Source organism: Camellia sinensis, chromosome 3 (genome assembly GCF_055761805.1).
Source record: "Camellia sinensis isolate YWXY chromosome 3, ASM5576180v1, whole genome shotgun sequence".
Taxonomy (NCBI): Eukaryota; Viridiplantae; Streptophyta; class Magnoliopsida; order Ericales; family Theaceae; genus Camellia; species Camellia sinensis.
The window spans coordinates 66347193-66365702 of NC_138963.1; the positions used below are offsets into that span (position 1 = coordinate 66347193).

Consider the following 18510-nt stretch of genomic DNA (forward strand, 5'->3'; position numbering starts at 1 on the left):
TAAATCCACTGACAACGTCACAGAGGCTATCATACACTTCTCTTGGGCAAAAAAAAATTTACCTCCTTCCGGGCAAATAATTTTTCGATAGTGATGGTCGGTCTGTAGCGGCCACCATAGGTCCCATTTTAATAATCTGAATCGTTGAATATGTTGAACTCGTCGAGTAATATACGCCCGTAAAAAACCACGTTGATCGGATATCGTTAACTATATGATCAAATCAATTTTGTATAAACAAAACAAAACAAATGGTGTGATAGTTAACTCTTGAACAAAACTAATCCGATCATATAGTTATTGATATCCGATTAATGTGATTTTTTACAATCATATAATACTCGACGAGTTGTACATATTGAACGGTTCAGATTATTAAAATGAGACCCATGATGGCCCCCATGGACCGACCATCACTGTCCAAAAGTTATTTGTCCTAAAGGAGGCAATTATTTCTATGAAGACATGCTGCGCAGCCGCAGGAGAGCCGTACAATCAATTAATTTTCTTCTACTATACACTTTATTTATACAATTTTTTATTACATATTTTTCTGTAAAAAAATAAAAAGTTAATCAAAACATCCATATTTTTTTCCTCAATTTTTTAGTTCAAAAAAATAAAAAGTACACTTATTTAGGACACAAAAAACAAGTTTCAAAGTCAAAAAAATACTACAAATTATCAAATCATTAATTCTATTCTTTTTTTTTTGCACATTATTTCATAAAAAATTAAAAATAACTGAAAAATTAATTTCCAATCGAGCCATAATTACATAATTTGACACTAGTTGAAGTAGAAAGCGTAATCAACCCAAAATAATTCAATAAACTCATCAAAGATCTAGGTTTGTTTGGAAATTGAATATTTTTTTTTTTCAAATAAGTTTTCAACTTTTTACAAAATACATGCATAGAGTTTATTTTTATAATGATTTTTTTTTAAATATTTTTTTTGACTAAACGCCTTAAGAGCATCTTCGACGTTTAAAATTTTTTTTCATCAAATTTAAATAAAAATTTAAGTTAAAACTTCGTCTGATATCACGCATTCTAACGAAAAATTTTGAATTTGAAACACTGGCCGATCAAGAGGATCTCTGGCCGGTTGACCGGCTTGGTGTAAATTGACCACAACCTACAGAATAATTTGCAAGGAAGAGGTTATGTCCGGGAGTCACAGATTCTCATATTTGTAAGAGCTTGACCTCTTCGATCTCTCAATCATGCCGAGCATCATCACCAATGAACTCAACGATACCAAATCCATCAAGATCAGCGACATCAGATCCAATGGCGACTTCACTCTTCGGAAGCGAAGATTGAGATCCGATTCGGCTGCAGAAGACGGATCAAAGTCGAAATCTCCTCGTCGATGCATCAATGGCGGCCTCAATTGCACTGAAAATGTGAGTCTGAAAGCACTTCGATTTGCATCTGTTGATATTCCGCCATTGATGGTGATAGTGTTGGAGTTTCTTACATTTTTATGTTTTTTTTTTTTCTCCAGGGAATTATTGAAAAAGAATCTGGTGATAATAAGGTTGTCAAATCTCGCGAATTGCTGGTGAAAAAATTGTCTGATGATTTTATTGACAAACCAAAATGGAATCCAAGAGGCAAGTTTGAGCAATTAAACAATTTTATAGGTTGTGCTTTTATTAACGACAATTGATAGATGAACGAAATTTAAAATGTGGAGTTTAAATTAATAAAATTAAAATTACGAGAACTAAAATGAAATTTCCCTCAAATTAGAGGATTAATGATATATTTGACGTTCGAATAATTATTAACCATTTTGAAATTAAATCCGTCTTTCCCTTTCATCAAATCGTCAAAGAATTTAGATGTGAAGTTCAAAAGACACAATGCATTTGTACTCACCGCCGCAAGTGTGTATATGTATAAATATATATATATATATATATATATGGTATACATATATATATATATATATATATGGACATTATCGTTCGATATTAACCAAATGTTAGTTTTGATCTTATGTAATAGATGCGGTGCAGTTGAGTGCAGTGAAGGAGGCATTGCATGTATCAACGGCGCCACATACGGTTGTGTGCAGGGAAGATGAGAAGAAAAGGGTTTTGGAGTTCTGTAAACAATGCATAGAGCAAGAGAAAGCAGGGAGTTTGTATGTGTGTGGATGTCCAGGGACTGGGAAATCGCTGTTGATGGAAAGAGTTAAAGACTCTCTGGTCTATTGGGCACAGGGGGTAAGCTGATTGCCCTTAATTGAATAAGTGTTTGGTTGAAAATGTTAATCTTGCTGCATTACCGGTTTATATTCAACAAACAAATTATCGGTCACTCCTTTGTTTGGAAATTGTTAAGGGAAAAGTTCAGAACATGTTTTAAGCATCATTTCCATTGTTCTTGTTTTTGTCTCTGGTTTTCAATTTTTGTGTTTTTAGAAGTTTGAAAACACTATATTTTTTGTGTCACTTTTATTTTAGTACAAATTTTTTTGGGACCTTATGGAGCATATTTCAATTTTTCCTCAAACATGAGTTGTCTTTCAGATTTTTTTTTTTTTTTGCCTGCCAAAACAATTTTAATATGGATGCTGCTAATGACAGCTCAATAGGCTCTCAATAAGAGAAACAAAATGTTGAAAAAATTAGAATATCGATGTATTTTTTACACATCCCAAAGCATTTTCACATTTTTTATACAATTTTTTCAAATCCACCAAGGCTATTAACAGCCCAAAGTGCTTTAATATTACTTCTTTTCTTTTCTTTTTATTTTTTATTTTTTTATAAACAAAAGCAACTTTTGAAAATGATACCAAACAAAATGAATTATACCACAAATGCTAGTATGATTTTCTCTTTTTGTGCAATCCCGGGCACAATTTTCACTTGCACTCACTTGCATTACATTGATTGCAATTATTTTCCCAATTTTGAGAGCTAGCTCTTCAGCTGATCTTTGCACAAGTCATTTGAATGGAACGTAAGAAGAATCATTATGTCTTAATTTACCTTTTATGGAGTTCGACGTAGGATATTACATGCAAATGCAGGTTAATTGATAAGGAAGTTGGGAAATATAAATGTGCATATAAATTTCCTTTTATTCTGTAATAGGTGACTTTTTTAACCCTAATACTAATTGAATCATAACTCTTGATGTCAGGCAGGTTTTCAGCCACTGGATGTATTAGCCATAAACTGTACTTCTCTTACTAACACATCTGAAATTTTCAGTAAGGTACTGAAATCAATGGGATTATTTCTTTTGAGCACCTGAAAATTACAACTTCCATATGCTTACATTGCATTAGCTTTGGCAGATACTTGGAAAAAATCAACTCCAGAAGAAAGCCAAAAGTTCTACTTCACCATTAAAGCATCTTCAGAATTTGTACTCGCAAAAGCAGCAATCAACTGGCCTGAAGATGATGTAAGATGCATTTCCTTACCCATGCAGTCCTAGATTCCTTAAAACAGTATGGGCCCCTGATCTCTTAATATAGCAATTAGCTATGTTGAATTAAATACAACAAAAGCAAGATCCCTCTGACTTTAAAAATATGATGTAACTTGTTTAAGAATATCAGTATCACCATAAGTATGGTTGTGCTCACGTGGATTTCTTGTTTACAGGCTAATTATTGCTGATGAATTGGATTATTTAATAACTAAAGACCGGGCTGTACTTCATGATCTTTTCATGCTTACGACTTTCCCTTTCGCTAGATGTATATTGATAGGTATGATGTTGCAAATACAATGTTTTAAACTTTTTTTGCTCTATTTATGTGATTTTGTGCAGAATTTGATGACAGAGTAGCTGTTAGCTGCCTGTGGTAGGGGAGTTCTCATATTCCATTTGCTTTTACAGGAATAGCTAATGCTATAGACCTAGCAGATAGATTTCTTCCAAGACTGCAGTCATTGAGTTGTAAGTTAGTCACTTGCTTTAGTCAGTCATCTTTATTCACTATCCTTTCTAATTCATCAGGTCTGGTGACAAGATTTCTTCCGCTAAGGCCCTCTTTGATGCCTGGCCTTCTCCCTAAATTGCTTACATCTTCAAAACATTTCTCCAATAGTTTTATTCAACCAATGTGTAATTGAATTGTCACCCTAACAACTTAGCTGGTTTCCATCAACAAGGATAATTGTTACCTATTGGTATTAGGGAATGTGGAAGTTCCTAGTCCTGCTGTTTGGATAACTCACTTCCTCCTTTCTATTTGCCTAAACCTTCCTTAGCAATAGCAGGAGGCAACTGCTAAGCACTACTTGGTGTAATGCTCAGTGATTGGTGTCTTCTATTCCCCTCTCCATCCTCTCATCGAAGTTTCACATATAAAAATGACATAAAAGAATGTGCTATGTTGTTGGCCTTGGTACTTACTGTTTGGTTCTACTTCTACCCATTTCTTGTGCTAGGCAAGCCTATGATGGTAACTTTTCGGGCATACTCCAAGGATCAGATCATCATGATTCTTCAGCGGAGGTTAATGGTAATTCTTGTGCTCCCTTTTTTGCTTTTCTTTAAACAAGTGGTCTGCTTTTGTTTAATCAAGCAATAATTTTTTATTATTTTGAATTGGATATGCTTGAAAGACCAAATGCTATGTTTTTTCTATTTAAGACCAAAGGTAAATCACTTTGTGTACAACCTGTTCTCAGTATGGCAGCATCACATCTGAGTGAATGTATGGGTTGGAAATTATGACTTTCATGTTTTATTTATCTGAAGTTGGCCTAAGAATTCTAGCTTTTTTTCCAAAAAGCAAGAAGAAAAAAAATGTAGGTACGAGGCTGTGAGAAATTATACATTTGCAGTTGCAATTACAAGTTGATAATTGAACAAGTTGCAACTTAATCATTTTCAGTATTTTCCTAGGAATCCAATGCCACTATTGTGACCTTTCTGCATTTAATGTTAACATATCTAAGTACTTCAATTGTGGAGATACCGCAATGTTCAAGGAATGTGTAAAAAAGTACTTAAAATGCAATCTTTAAATTCTAAAACAGAATTTATTTGTTATTGACTTAACTTAAGACTGAATGCTATTCTCTTTATTAAAAAAAAATAAAAAATTAAAATGGAATCTTCAAACTCTAAAACAGAATTTATTTATTTATTCATTTATTTGTTATTGACTCAACTCAAGACTGAATGCTATTCTCTTACAACAGGCACTTCCGTACGTCGTCTTTCAACCCCAAGCCCTGGAACTCTGTGCCAGAGTGAGTCACCACCATTGATTTTTTCTGTGTTCTGATAAATAATGATTGCTTCTCTTTTCTTGACACATTGCCATTAATTTGGTAGTGGATCTGTATATGTAATATTACTTGAATGAATTCTCTTGACGTTAAGGATGCAGCCTCAATTTTCTATATTTCAAGTTAGCAGTGAAACTTCAGCACCAAACACCATTATGTGTAATTGTCTCATGAGCAAAGAAATTGATTATCTTTTAAAACATGGCAGAAAGTTGCAGCTGCATCTGGAGATATGAGGAAAGCTCTGTGCATCTGCAGGTTGGCCTTTTATTGCCATAGTTACAGTACTTAATTAGTAGCATATGTTGAACTTGTATTGTATTCAAGATGATTGAAATTAGATTGGTAGAAAATGTGCTTAGAAGTAATCATCAAGAAGATGACAGTGTCAATGAAATAATGTTAAAAAAAAGTTGACTTCTATAGAATTTTTTGGACTTAATGATTACTATACATGTACACCATCTGTGTGTGAGCAATGGGTGTAATAAGCTTAACACTCTTTCGGAATATGTAAATAAGGATGTCGTCCATACTTATGTGAAGCTAAACAATTATCATGCATACAAGAGAGTAAACTTAGGGGCATAGTATGGGAATTTTTTAGATGTCAATAACCAACATTAGCAATTTTCACTTACAAGGAATGCTATATCAATAAGATGATATGGATATGTTACAATCCAGCAATGTTGATGTATCAATGGATATTATCTGCAGAAATCAATTGTACTTTTGAAAAGTGCAAATTTTAATTTAAAAGATTATAAGAACATTTTGAAAGTTTTAATGTAACAGACATATCTAAGTCTTGAAAATACAGACATCTACAAGTATATCGCTGATATTTAATTTGATGCTAATTTATATATGCCTGTGCAATTAATTACGCCGATAACAATCTACTCTGCCCCTTCTCTCTCTTTTTTATGGGGCTTGGCTTCATTCAAGTGTGCATCCATGATGCTCTCCCTTGATCTCATTTTAAGCAGTACTAATGACTGAGAAATTAGATTCCACGAGAAATGTAGGAATTTGTTCTCTTTCTTGCATATATTACTATTGCTAAATCTTATTAACTGCGAGGTAGTCACTCAGCCCTGTGATAGGCTTTAAATTGTAAATGTAGTATCAGCAAAATCTACAACCAATGATGTAGATGGCATATCTGTGATGAAAATGATGCTTTTGTTTTGACTAGGGTATAAACTGCAGTGTAATTACTTCGTCTTTTATTTTTTCTGTTTCAGAAGTGCAATTGAGATGCTACAAGCAGAGCTGAGGGAATCTGCATGCAATTTGGATTTCTCATTAGCAGAGAATGGGTACTCAAATCAACAGACAACTCCAGCTTGTGATTTAATAAAGCAAGGAATTGATATTGTAGGCACTTGCTATTTACATCAACTTCATCCATTCCAAGCGTAAATAAGTTAAATTAATGATATAAAAACATGTTTTGTCAGTAACTGTTTGTCTCACCATATAAAGTTTTTAAACTTTTTGTTAGCCCAGCTAAAAGCAATCAGATTCAGATATCCCTTTTTAAGAATTTCATATTTCTTACAAGTTTTGCTGCTTGTCACAGGTGAGGGTTGACCATATGGCTATTGCTTTGTCAAAGACCTATAGATCACCAATAATGGACACCATACAATCTCTTCCACAACATCAACAGGTAAGTTTGTTCTGCTAACATGATTAATTAGTTGACTATTATGGCTCAAAAGATGTGCATTTTATATTGACGGGTCTGTTTAAAGGAGTTTATTCATGACTCGAAGGACTTTATTTATGCTTTGATCTAATAAGATAATCTAGATACGATGTAATTGAAAATCTAGTGTCAACTGAATTCAGTTACTAAACTAGCATGTGTGCCCTATGATTGTAACATCACGAAAATTCATCCAAAACTGAGATCTGGTGAATGTTAAAAGTGATGATAATATGGGAGGTATGTACTTATTTCAAATGTTCCTCACTTTATATATATCAATCAAATGATGTTTTTTTTTAGGCAACTCAACTTCCTGAAAGTTGTCTTTGATCTTGGCATGCCTTGTGATGTGTTTAATTGATGGCATCATAAGAAGCGTTATAAGTATTTTTGTGGAAACTTGCATAATACTATTGCAGCCAACTGTTCAGCTCTTAGAATTGGGGTCCACTGTCCAAAAGTCCAAACCAGTTTCGATAAATTGTAGCCTGTTAGTTTTTATGCTGTTTTCCTTCTTGCTCTTGCTTACCTATCTCTAGAAACATTATTCTGTTTTTATGTTTTTTACGGTTTTTCCCTTGGCTTCAGATTATACTTTGTTCTGCTGTGAAGCTTTTCCGTGGGGGAAAGAAGGATACAACTATAGGCGAGGTATATTAGCTGACATAGTGTTCAATAAGACTTTAGAAGAGTACATTGTACAACAGTTAATTGAGATTTGTAAATTTTCTAGATGAATGCAGCTCAGTAAATCATACTTAGACATCTGCAAATTAACATTAATCCCACCAGTTGGAATTATGGAACTTTCAAGCATGTGTAGAGTTCTAGGTGACCAGGTGAGCTTAATATGCTGCGTGTTCTGATTGAATTTATTTCTTTGGATATAATTCTCTATACAAGATTTAGATTGAGCGCATGAAGCTTATTTTGCAATACGATACGATCCCCGTGAAATGGCAAGCTAAGATGCATGATTCAAAGTGCAGGGTCTTCTCAAACTTGGTCAATCTCGAGAAGATAAATTAAGAAGAGTAACACTAAAAGTCGATGAAGCAGATGTTGCATTTGCATTGCAGGTATTAGAAAATAAATTTAAGCTTATTGTGTGTCCTGCTCGTCAATATCTTTTGAAAGTTACTCTGGCATAGCTTCAATCTGCTTATTTACAATGAACTATTTTGTTTTTGCTAATTTTTGTATAATCTGTTTGGCAGGGAATTCGTGTCTTTCGAAATTGCCTTAATGCTTGTCAGTAGGATATGGCCTTGTGATTGTTATTTTTGCTTGGTATTGGTGGCCGTTCCATTTTCAGTTATGTGGATGCTCTAATTATAAAGGTTAGAAGGCATCACTTATTTAGTTGTTTCTCGAGATATCACTTCCTTAAACTCATGTTGGTCGTTTATCTTCATTCCACTTGTGGAACTTGACACTATATAATGCCTCTTCACTTGTATCGCTTATGTTGTTCGTTTTTGTGTCTTCTATCTTCACAAAAAATAGCTTCTCATTCTTCAGACCTATTTGCAACAAGAATGCTGATGCAACTTATGTTTGATATATGACTGAAGAAATGCTTTGTAATTCGGCTGACTGCCATGAAATCATTATTTTTACTGTACAAATTAACCAGCTGTTCACTTGTTCAACAATTTGTTCTAGGGAACCTTTCCTATGCTAATGAAATTTCCCTTTCACAAGCCTTTTTTTTAGCCTTTGCTTGCCTGATGTTTTGTTTCTGTATTCTAGTGTTATACAATGCTGAAACACTGAAGTTTCAGCTTTTAGGATTGCCAACGCTGTAGAGCTTTCTCATTTCTAGCTAATTCTAATTGTTTGTATTTTGGGTTTTTTGCTTGTATTCTAGTTTATTTGATGCAAAACACATGTCTGTTTCACTGTAAGATTACCTAAGCTATGGAGGTTTGAGTTGGGACATTCTGAGTGAAAGCATGTTAAACTTAACTCACTCACTCTCTCTTTCTCTCTCTCATGTTTGCATTATTCTAAAAGGCTCCATTTTCGTTGCAGATAACAGTGCTTTGGTGAGCACATATTATTTCACTCAGAGGTTGCAATGAATAAGCTTTAACCGATGGAATAATCAAAGAGCAAACTTGAAAGGCTAGGAGGGTGTTGCTGTTGCTAACATTTCAATTATCTTAGTTTTTTAGAATTAAAAAAAAAAATATATATATATATATATAGCTCAAAAATATTGAAGAATGGAATATATACATCCATATCTTCCTTGTAACAGAATTTCCCAGGTATTTATTTGAAGAATGAATTATACACATCCATATCTTCCTTGTAACAGAATTCCCTGATATGAGTGCAAAGTCGTCAAATTTTCAGCTTACCAAGAAGGGCGAAAATGATTGCTTATAAATGACCAAAAATTATCTAATCTGTCTTGATTTTGACTTGTGCTGATTTTTTCCTTCGCGATAAAAAAAAAAAAAAAAAAAAAAAAAAAACGAGGAGGATATTTGCATCACCCTATTCATATTTTCCACCCACTCTTTCAAAAGCAAGCTTGCGAAGAAAATTGCAGTGTCACGGGTGTACATGATATTCTTAATTATATTAAATTAAATATTAGATTTTATATGTATATATATTAATATATAATTTCAGTTTGCTAAATAATAAGTAAAAAACCAAAACATTCCTATATCTTTCATTTTTTACCTCTTATCTTTGATATTTAATCTTTTTTTATCTCATTTTAATATTTTTAATTCTCATTACTTATCAATATTTGTGTTATATATTTTTCAGTATGTGTTTTTATATTTTCACTAGTACCATAAAAAAAAGTGGAGGATAGAAAAAATAATTTCAAAATGATGATAAGTACAAGTCTTCATTAAATAAATTATTTTATACTTTCATCATTTTGAAATTATTTTGTCTACATTTCACTTTTTTAAAATTCTTCCTAATACTTATAACTATTTGTGTTTTATATCTTTTTTTTTTTTAATACCATCCCTTTATATCTTTTTTTTCATTAATACCATCCCCTCTTAAAGGTAGGAGTGAGCAGTGGATATACTGATCCGTTCAAACCGACTGAACCGCATCGATCCACCTCATTTTGGACGGATGCGTGATGACGAGTGGACGGTTGCGAATTGATTTTTTCCAATCCGCTTAGTTTTGGACAGATGGTGGATTTGAGATTTTTGGCCGCAACTGAATTGTTAAATCATGAGCACTCCTAATAATTTGTAAGATTTTGTGTTTTCAATTCTGTTTATAATTTTAATTGAAAAATAATTTAAATGTTCTATTGAAAAAGAATTTTCAACTTAAATATATATTTTTTGAATTGAAAAAAATAAATGTATTATTTTATCTATATTTTTTTTATTTTTAAATCTAACTCTAAAAGTAATAAATAAAAAGATGATGTATGTTTGTTGGTTTTTGTTTTCGAAAACAGATTAAATGTAACAATAGGCATATAATCTTCACTATTGCTCTGTTTTATAATTTTAGTGGTTTGAATTATTTTTATATTTTAAGAATCACAGATTGTAATATTTGAAACATGCTATGATTGTAATACTTTTTTAAGTCAATGGCTGTAATATATATATATATTTTTTTGAGGAAATGCATAGTTAAATTATGTTAAAAATTTATAAAATTTTAAACTGCCAAATCGATTCACATCCATCGCCAATCCGCTCAATCCACATTCGCCGAATTGACGGACAGATGTGGATTGATTTTTTCCAATCTACCAATCTAACGAACGGATAACAGATTAGAGATTCTGTGATTGCAACCGACCCCTTCCCACTCCTATTAAAAAGTAATAATAATTATCTTGACATTACATTTCCTCACTCCAGTTCCGCTCTCATCAAAGATGGGGATGGGATGGGGACAAGAGACTACAAACTCAACCTCGTCCCATTGACATGAGACTACAGAAGGAAAAAAACGCATTTGATTAGGATATGAAATAACTAAAAAGCCAAAACAGTAATTCCAACTATAACCAAAGTTTCCCATAAGTCAAACAGAAATCAAACCAAAAGGATCCTAAACGATACCAAAACATAGCAAAAAAGTTCACCATACTACTCTCTCTTCACTCATCATCAAACAAACCGAAGATAGGTTGATCGTCATCAGACTCCTCCTCAGGCTCCTTAACCTCTTCCTTCTTGGCATCAGCTGCAGGAGCAGCAGCAGCAGCAACTGGAGCAGCAACAGCAGCAGCAAATTTGCTTGGATCCTGCAATTTCATCGTTCAAACAATTTACCAATGTTGCAAAGAAAGGAAAATGAAATGAAACCTAGTGCTTGGTTTACTGGAGCGGAAGGTTGGAATTAATTTATCGTTCTGTCAAAATACCCATTTCTATGTTTATTTCGGTAAAAAAGAAAATTGAATCACCATTCACCAATTTATGAACCATTTTATTGGCATTCCAATAAACTAAAACACTACCTTGGATCCACAAATAAGTGCTAACCTTTAAGTATTCCTTCACGGTCTCAGCGTATGTGAAAGAGTATGGTGTTTCCACTGCAACAGCAAGAACATTCTTGTAGGCGTTAATGAACATGTGAGGTGCAGCAGCAAGTGTTGGGTATGTTAGAGCCAATGACAGGGCGGCAACCATGGATATCCCAGAAGCAAATTTCACCATTAGATCGTCGTCTGTGAGGTGAAGCACCTCAGGACTAAACACAGAACCATTGTCGTAGACAGACAACACTACAAGACCGTAAGAGAATGGCCTTATCAATAGCTTTGAGAGAAGGGCGGCCTCGGAAGAACCCACCTTTTCGCCCTTCTTGATAAGCTCCACAGGGGTGATGATTTCAACTGTACCTTTGTTGATCTTGGTTGGAATGTTAAGCACCTGAAAAATGGAGTGAGATTACAGGGAGCGAGTGAGAGAAAGAGGGGGGGAATCACCAAGTGGTGTTAGGAGCTTGAAAGATATAAACCTGGAAGAAGGAAGTCTGAGATGGATCCAATCCAGTGTTTCCAGGAGGAACAACAACATCAATTGGAGCAATAAGGCCAACACGAGCAGGAGCTCCGACCTATTCATGCAAATGTTGTCAAACGGAATAATCTCAATAGATTATATAAAATCTAAAGAGAATATTGCGGATCCGTTAACAAAAGGTTTGACAAAAGAGCTAGTGTATAGTTCATCAAAGGGGATGGGATTAAAGCCTATTACATAAGAGTCGTCATAATGGTAACCCTACTTATATGACTGGAGATCCCAAGAATTAAGTTCAAAGGGACAACTAAGTTATGTATGGCTCACCAGAAATCACCAGGGGATTAAAAATTCCCTACCCATTCCTATGGTGAGAGTGATATCTGCAACATATGTTGTATGCAGGGGTATAAGGATAAGCTTTGCTTTTAATGATTACTTATATCTTGATTAAGGCATAAAATCAAGATGAGTATAAGGAGATACTCACAATAAGAATCACATATATGAGTGTTGAACTGGGGCCGGTTCTATGAGAATGAAGAGGCTAAATTCTCTAGAAACACTTATGAAAACCAGGCGCGTTCAAGGCCAAAATGAACACAACAGTGAGAACCACGATGTGTTAGAAGATATTTTGTGTGAAATCTATTGTCTTGGCTTACACAAACGGCTGAACAATTCAAGGCATCGCGTCCATTGGTTAGCCAGTAAGTCCGATAGGTTATCACTAGGGAAGGTTCAAAGCCGAAAACTACCTATCCTGATGCAAGATATTTTCGACTTATACTCTTTCGTTAAAGTCTGCATATTGTTGCATTTCCGTTGTCATCAAATTCCATTCATGTGGGGGATTGTTGGAAATGGTTATAAAATTCTGGATAAAACCAAAATTTTTTCCTAAGTTCGGTCTATTTTTTAGGTGGGCCCTGAGTGTCGATTTACTCGGGTCAAAGTGGTAACGCGTTCTATGCCGCGTTGTGATTCACGTGATATATTTGGTTGCTCAAAACCATTACCGAGTGAATGGGAAATTGAAGCCAAAGTGTGCTCCATGGAAATGGAGTTTTGGTGGAAATTCCTTAAGGTTGTAAATTGGCTTGTCCCACATTGATTTGGTGGGAAGTTTTGAAAGGGTTTATAAGGCTTAGGGTGAGATACTTGGGGTGAAGTTTTGAAAGGGTTTATAAGGCTTAGGGTGAGATACTTGGGGTGTGCCCCAAGGGGTACCCAAGTGTTTTAGAGGAAGAGGTTATGGACAAAATGGGCTAGACCCATTGGACCCAAAAATCAACACACGCGCGCGCCGCCGCCGCCGTCCGTCCGGGCTGGGCGCTGGTTGGGTTGGGCCAAAAACATTTGAATTTAATTTTATTTTTTATTAAAATAAAATCCAGAATTCAAAATTAAATTGGTTTGGATTTTTTGTTCATCCAAACAGGGCCCTTCCCGTTTTCAAACAGAATTAAACTGATTTGGATTTATTGCTCATCCAAACAGAGCCCTTCCCGTTTTCAAACAGAATTAAACTGATTTGGATTTATTGCTCATCCAAACAGAGCCCTTCCCGTTTTGCTATCTGTTTGAATTCAAAACCAACAGGTATCATACCTGTTCAATTCAAAACCAAGAGCCACATACCTGTTCAATTCAAAACCAAGAGCCACCTTCACATCTATAAATAGGACCACCCTCATTTGATGTTTTTCATTCAGAAATTTCGTATTTCACTTCTGCTAATTATATTCTTCATCTTGCTGCATTTTATTTCCGAAAGAAAGAGTGTAAACACTTAGTGTGTTCGTAAGGCAAACAATTTGTAGTGCTGCTATTGTTTGTGGTAAGATCATTTCATCCTGGGAGATAGACGTCCAAATTCTGAAAGTACCGTGGAGAGGACGAATCTGTCTTAAGGACACAGTGTCAAACACTGGACTTGATCAGAAAATAAATCGAAGAAATTAAATCAAGTAAGTTATTTAATTTATTTTCAGTGTTGTTTTTATTTATTTAAATCAGATTTTAATTTTATTTTTGTAACAAAATAAAATCTTTTATTTATTTATTTATTTATTTTTATTTCGAGTTTGATTTTTGTATTCAAACAAATTCTCTCATTTTCTTTATTTCTTTAAATTCTATTTGTTGTTGTGTACACAATAGAATTAAATCTTTTAAATACAGTGAAGATTGTCCGACAATCTTAAGACAGAATCCTTTTTGGGTATCTTCATTGTATTTAATTTTCTGTGTTTTCAAATTAATATTCTGGTTGGAAAAACAAATGGTGATTTATGCTATTTGACAGATAGTAGTAATATACTGTCTCTTTTCTTTGACAACAACTAGTAGTACGATACTGGTGTCATTAACAATTCAGAATATTATTTGGTATTACAGAAAATTCTTGTGATATTTTATTTTTCTAGTTTTAGTAATAAGGAAAATAAAATTATTTTGTTGTTATAATTTATTTTCTGGTTTTAGTAACTAGAAAGTTAATTTGTGTTTTAATTTTTTCTGATTTTTGTAATCAGAGATTATGGCTACTACAACTGAAACTGCATCTGGCAGTGGTACTCCTATTGTTACACCTACATCGGTCCCTATTCAGAACCATGTTCATGTACCAATCAATCATGGAGAAAAACCGGAAAAATTTAACGGTACCGAGTTTAAGAGATGGCAGCAGAAGATGCTGTTCTATCTTACAACTCTTAATTTGGCCCGGTTTCTCCATGAAGAGGCTCCAGCACTTAAAGAGGGTGAAAGTGATCGGCAAGTTGTTGCCGCTGTAGATGCTTGGAAACATTCAGATTTCCTGTGCAGAAACTACATCCTAAATGGCCTTGACAATATGCTGTATAATGTATACAGTCCTCTGAAAACAGCAAAAGAATTATGGGATTCTTTGGAGAAGAAATACAAGACAGAAGATGCCGGCACGAAGAAATTTGTCGTCGGTAAATTTCTGGACTTTGTTATGGTAGACTCCCAAACGGTAATATCTCAAGTTCAAAGTTTTCAAATAATTTTGCATGATATTCATTCAGAAGGTATGTCTCTTAGCGAGTCATTCCAAGTCGCTGCTTTAGTGGAAAAGTTACCACCGGCTTGGAAAGATTTCAAAAATTATTTAAAACATAAACGCAAAGAGATGACTATGGATGAATTGATTGTAAGATTAAGAATTGAAGAAGATAACCGAAAGGCTGAAAAGAGGAATGGGAAAAATCCTATTGAGTCCAAGGCTAATGTGGTTGAACAAGTTCATAAACCACATAACAAAAAGAGGAAGTTTACTGGAGATGGTCCTAAACAAGGCGATAGTAGCAAGAAGTTCAAAGGAAAATGCTATAACTGTGGCAAAACTGGACATCGAGCTTCTGACTGCCGCCGCCCTAAGAAGAATCATGGAAGTACAAGTAAGAAGACCACCAATCAGGCCAATATAACAGAATTGGATTACATCTCTGACGGAGTGAATGACATCAACCTTTCTGCTGTGGTGTCTGAGGCTAACTTGGTGGGAAATCCCAAAGAGTGGTGGGTTGACACTGGAGCAACTCGTCACATATGTGCGGACAAGAAGATGTTCACTACCTACAATGAGGCTGCAAATGGTGAACAACTTTTTATGGGAAATTCTTCTACTTCTACTGTGGCTGGACAAGGGAAAGTGATCTTGAAGATGACATCAGGGAAAGAACTGACCCTCAACAACGTACTGCATGTACCTGACATCCGGAAGAATTTAGTTTCTGGGTCTTTGTTAAGTAAAAATGGTTTTAGGCTTGTATTTGAGTCTGATAAATTTGTATTAACAAAGAGTGGTATGTATGTTGGTAAGGGATACATGAGTGATGGTCTCTTTAAGTTGAATGTAATGACAGTTGTACCGAAAGTTGCTATGAATAAGAATAACACATCTTTTGTTTATATTCTTGAGTCAAATTTATGGCATGGTAGATTAGGACATGTGAATTTTGATGCTTTGCGTAGATTAATTGGTTTAGATCATATACCAAAGTTTGAAATTACTCCTAATCATAAATGTGAAATTTGTGTAGAAGCGAAACTAACTAAGGCTCCATTTAAATCGGTTGAAAGAAAAATCGAACCTCTAGAATTAATTCACACTGATGTATGTGATTTAAAATTTATTCAAACTAGAGGTGGCAAAAAGTATTTCATAACATTTATCGATGATTGCACAAGATATTGTTATGTTTATTTACTTAGAAGTAAAGATAAAGCCTTAGAAATTTTTAAACTCTACAAAACAGAAGTTGAAAATCAACTTGGTAAAACCATTAAAATGGTTAGAAGTGATAGGGGTGGTGAATATGATGCACCATTAAATGAATTTTGTGCACAACATGGCATTATTCATCAAACTACAGCCCCTTATTCTCCACAGCAAAATGGAATTGCTGAAAGGAAGAATAGAACCTTAAAAGAAATGATGAATGCCATGTTACTAAGTTCAGGCTTACCACAGAACTTGTGGGGGGAAGCAATATTGTCTGCTAATTATGTTCTTAATAGAATACCCCACAAGAAAACCAACAGCACTCCTTATGAATTGTGGAAAGGTCGATCGCCTTCCTACAAATATTTAAAAGTGTGGGGGTGTTTGGCAAAAGTTGAAGTTCCTGTTCCTAAAAAGACTAAGATTGGACCAAAAACAATAGACTGTGTGTTTATTGGTTATGCTCAGAATAGTAGTGCATATCGGTTTCTGACTTATAAATCAGAAATACCTGATATAAATGTGAACACTATTATAGAGTCAAGGAATGCTGTGTTTTTTGAACATGTCTTTCCTTACAAGAAAGGACAGGAATTAAGTTCACAGAAAAGAACTTATGATTGTACACAAAGTCAAGAAACTAATGACAATCAAACACAACAGACTAGTAATAGTCTCGACCAACAGGATTTAACTAATGATGAACCTAGGCGAAGTAAGAGAGCAAGAACATCAAAATCCTTTGGTCCAGATTTTCTGACATACTTGTTAGAAAATGAACCTCAAAGCTTTAAGGCAGCAATGACAGGTCCTGAAGCACCTTTGTGGAAAGAGGCTGTTAATAATGAAATTGAATCCATTATGCAAAATCATACTTGGGAATTGGTGGATCTTCCACCAGGTTCTAAACCTCTTGGATATAAATGGATATTCAAGAGAAAAATGAAATTAGATGGTTCAATTGACAAGTATAAAGTAAGACTTGTTGTTAAAGGTTACAGACAAAAGGAAGGTCTGGACTATTTTGACACATATTCCCCTGTGACAAGAATAACATCCATTCGCATGCTTATTTCTATAGCAGCGTTGTTTAATTTAGAAATACATCAAATGGATGTTAAGACAGCTTTCTTAAACGGTGATCTAAATGAAGAGATTTATATGGAACAACCCGAAGGGTTTGTAGTATCAGGGCAAGAAAAGAAAGTTTGTCGACTTGTAAAATCCCTTTATGGATTAAAACAAGCACCTAAGCAATGGCATGAAAAATTTGATCATGCAATGCTTACTAATGGGTTTAAGATAAACGAATGTGACAAATGCGTCTATGTTAAAAACACTGACCAAGGATATGTCATAGTTTGTCTTTATGTGGATGACATGCTTATCATCGGAAGCAGTCAAAACATGATCAAATCAACTAAGCAGATGCTTAACAAAAGATTTGATATGAAAGATATGGGGGTCGCAGATGTTATATTAGGAATGAAAATTACTAAAACATCTGACGGATATGCATTATCTCAATCTCATTATATTGAGAAAATTCTTGATAAATTTATCAAGGATGATTTGAATTTAGCTAGAACACCTGTAGACATCAGTCTTTATTTATCAAAAAATAAAGGAGATGCAGTGTCTCAGTTAAAATACTCCCAAATCATTGGAAGCCTAATGTACCTAATGAATTGTACTCGTCCTGATATAGCTTATGCTATCAGTAAATTGAGTAGGTACACTAGTAATCCTGGAGAAGACCATTGGAAAGCGATCATTCGGGTTCTTAGATATCTAAGATTTACTCGTGATCATGGTTTGAACTTTACTCGATATCCAGCAGTACTCGAAGGTTATTGTGATGCCAATTGGATATCGGATACTAAAGATTCAAAATCCACTAGTGGATATGTCTTTACTCTAGGAGGCGCTGCTATTTCTTGGAAGTCCACGAAACAAACTTGCATCGCACGATCCACAATGGAATCCGAGTTCATTGCTTTAGACAAAGCAGGTGAAGAAGCAGAATGGCTTCGTCACTTCTTAGAAGACATTCCAATGTGGCCAAAACCTGTGCCAGCTATTTGCATTCATTGTGATAGTCAATCTGCAATAGGCAGGGCACAGAATCATATGTATAATGGTAAGTCACGACATATTCGTCGTCGACATAATACCGTAAGGCAATTGTTGTCAAACGGAATAATCTCAATAGATTATATAAAATCTAAAGAGAATATTGCGGATCCGTTAACAAAAGGTTTGACAAAAGAGCTAGTGT

At 34.4% G+C, this 18510-nt stretch overlaps 2 protein-coding genes across 5 annotated transcripts in view; one reads left to right on the forward strand and one right to left on the reverse strand.

Annotated features, from left to right (window-relative positions):
• The first annotated feature begins 837 nt into the window (after positions 1–837).
• On the forward strand, positions 838–9295 carry LOC114323874 (cell division control protein 6 homolog B). 4 transcript variants are annotated; one of them, XR_014364049.1, is made up of 17 exons: positions 838–1411; positions 1513–1621; positions 2019–2239; positions 3165–3239; positions 3322–3431; positions 3635–3741; positions 3873–3932; positions 4427–4500; positions 5186–5236; positions 5484–5533; positions 6526–6658; positions 6864–6953; positions 7584–7646; positions 7729–7834; positions 7985–8074; positions 8213–8335; positions 9030–9295. XR_014364049.1 is itself a non-coding variant. In XM_082919935.1 (16 exons), exons 1-16 carry the CDS (start codon positions 1229–1231, stop codon positions 8252–8254), a joined length of 1554 nt encoding a protein of 517 aa, XP_082776061.1. In that variant the 5' UTR covers positions 838–1228; the 3' UTR covers positions 8255–8630. The 4 variants fall into 4 exon arrangements, 1 of the variants encoding a protein (XP_082776061.1); XR_014364048.1 differs by having other exon boundaries at positions 7739–7834; positions 7960–8074; XR_014364047.1 differs by having other exon boundaries at positions 7739–7834.
• Positions 9296–11106: 1811 nt separating this feature from the next.
• LOC114255856 (uncharacterized) overlaps positions 11107–18510 on the reverse strand; it is a 45192-nt gene continuing 37788 nt past the window's right edge. The window contains exons 4-6 of the mRNA XM_082918107.1: positions 11976–12074; positions 11495–11887; positions 11107–11253 (exon numbers count right to left, since the gene is read on the reverse strand). Of these exons, the coding sequence (XP_082774233.1) occupies positions 11107–11253; positions 11495–11887; positions 11976–12074 (639 nt within the window). The remainder of the gene's footprint in view (positions 11254–11494; positions 11888–11975; positions 12075–18510) is intronic.

Excerpts from the sequence above, each read along its gene's own strand:
- LOC114323874 (XM_082919935.1), top strand. The coding sequence starts at position 1,229 with ATGCCGAGCATCATCACCAATGAACTCAACGATACCAAATCCATCAAG. Across the intron at positions 1,412-1,512 it reads GCCTCAATTGCACTGAAAAT|GGAATTATTGAAAAAGAATC; the intron begins GTGAGTCTGAAA and ends TTTTTTCTCCAG. Across the intron at positions 3,742-3,872 it reads CGCTAGATGTATATTGATAG|GAATAGCTAATGCTATAGAC; the intron begins GTATGATGTTGC and ends TTGCTTTTACAG.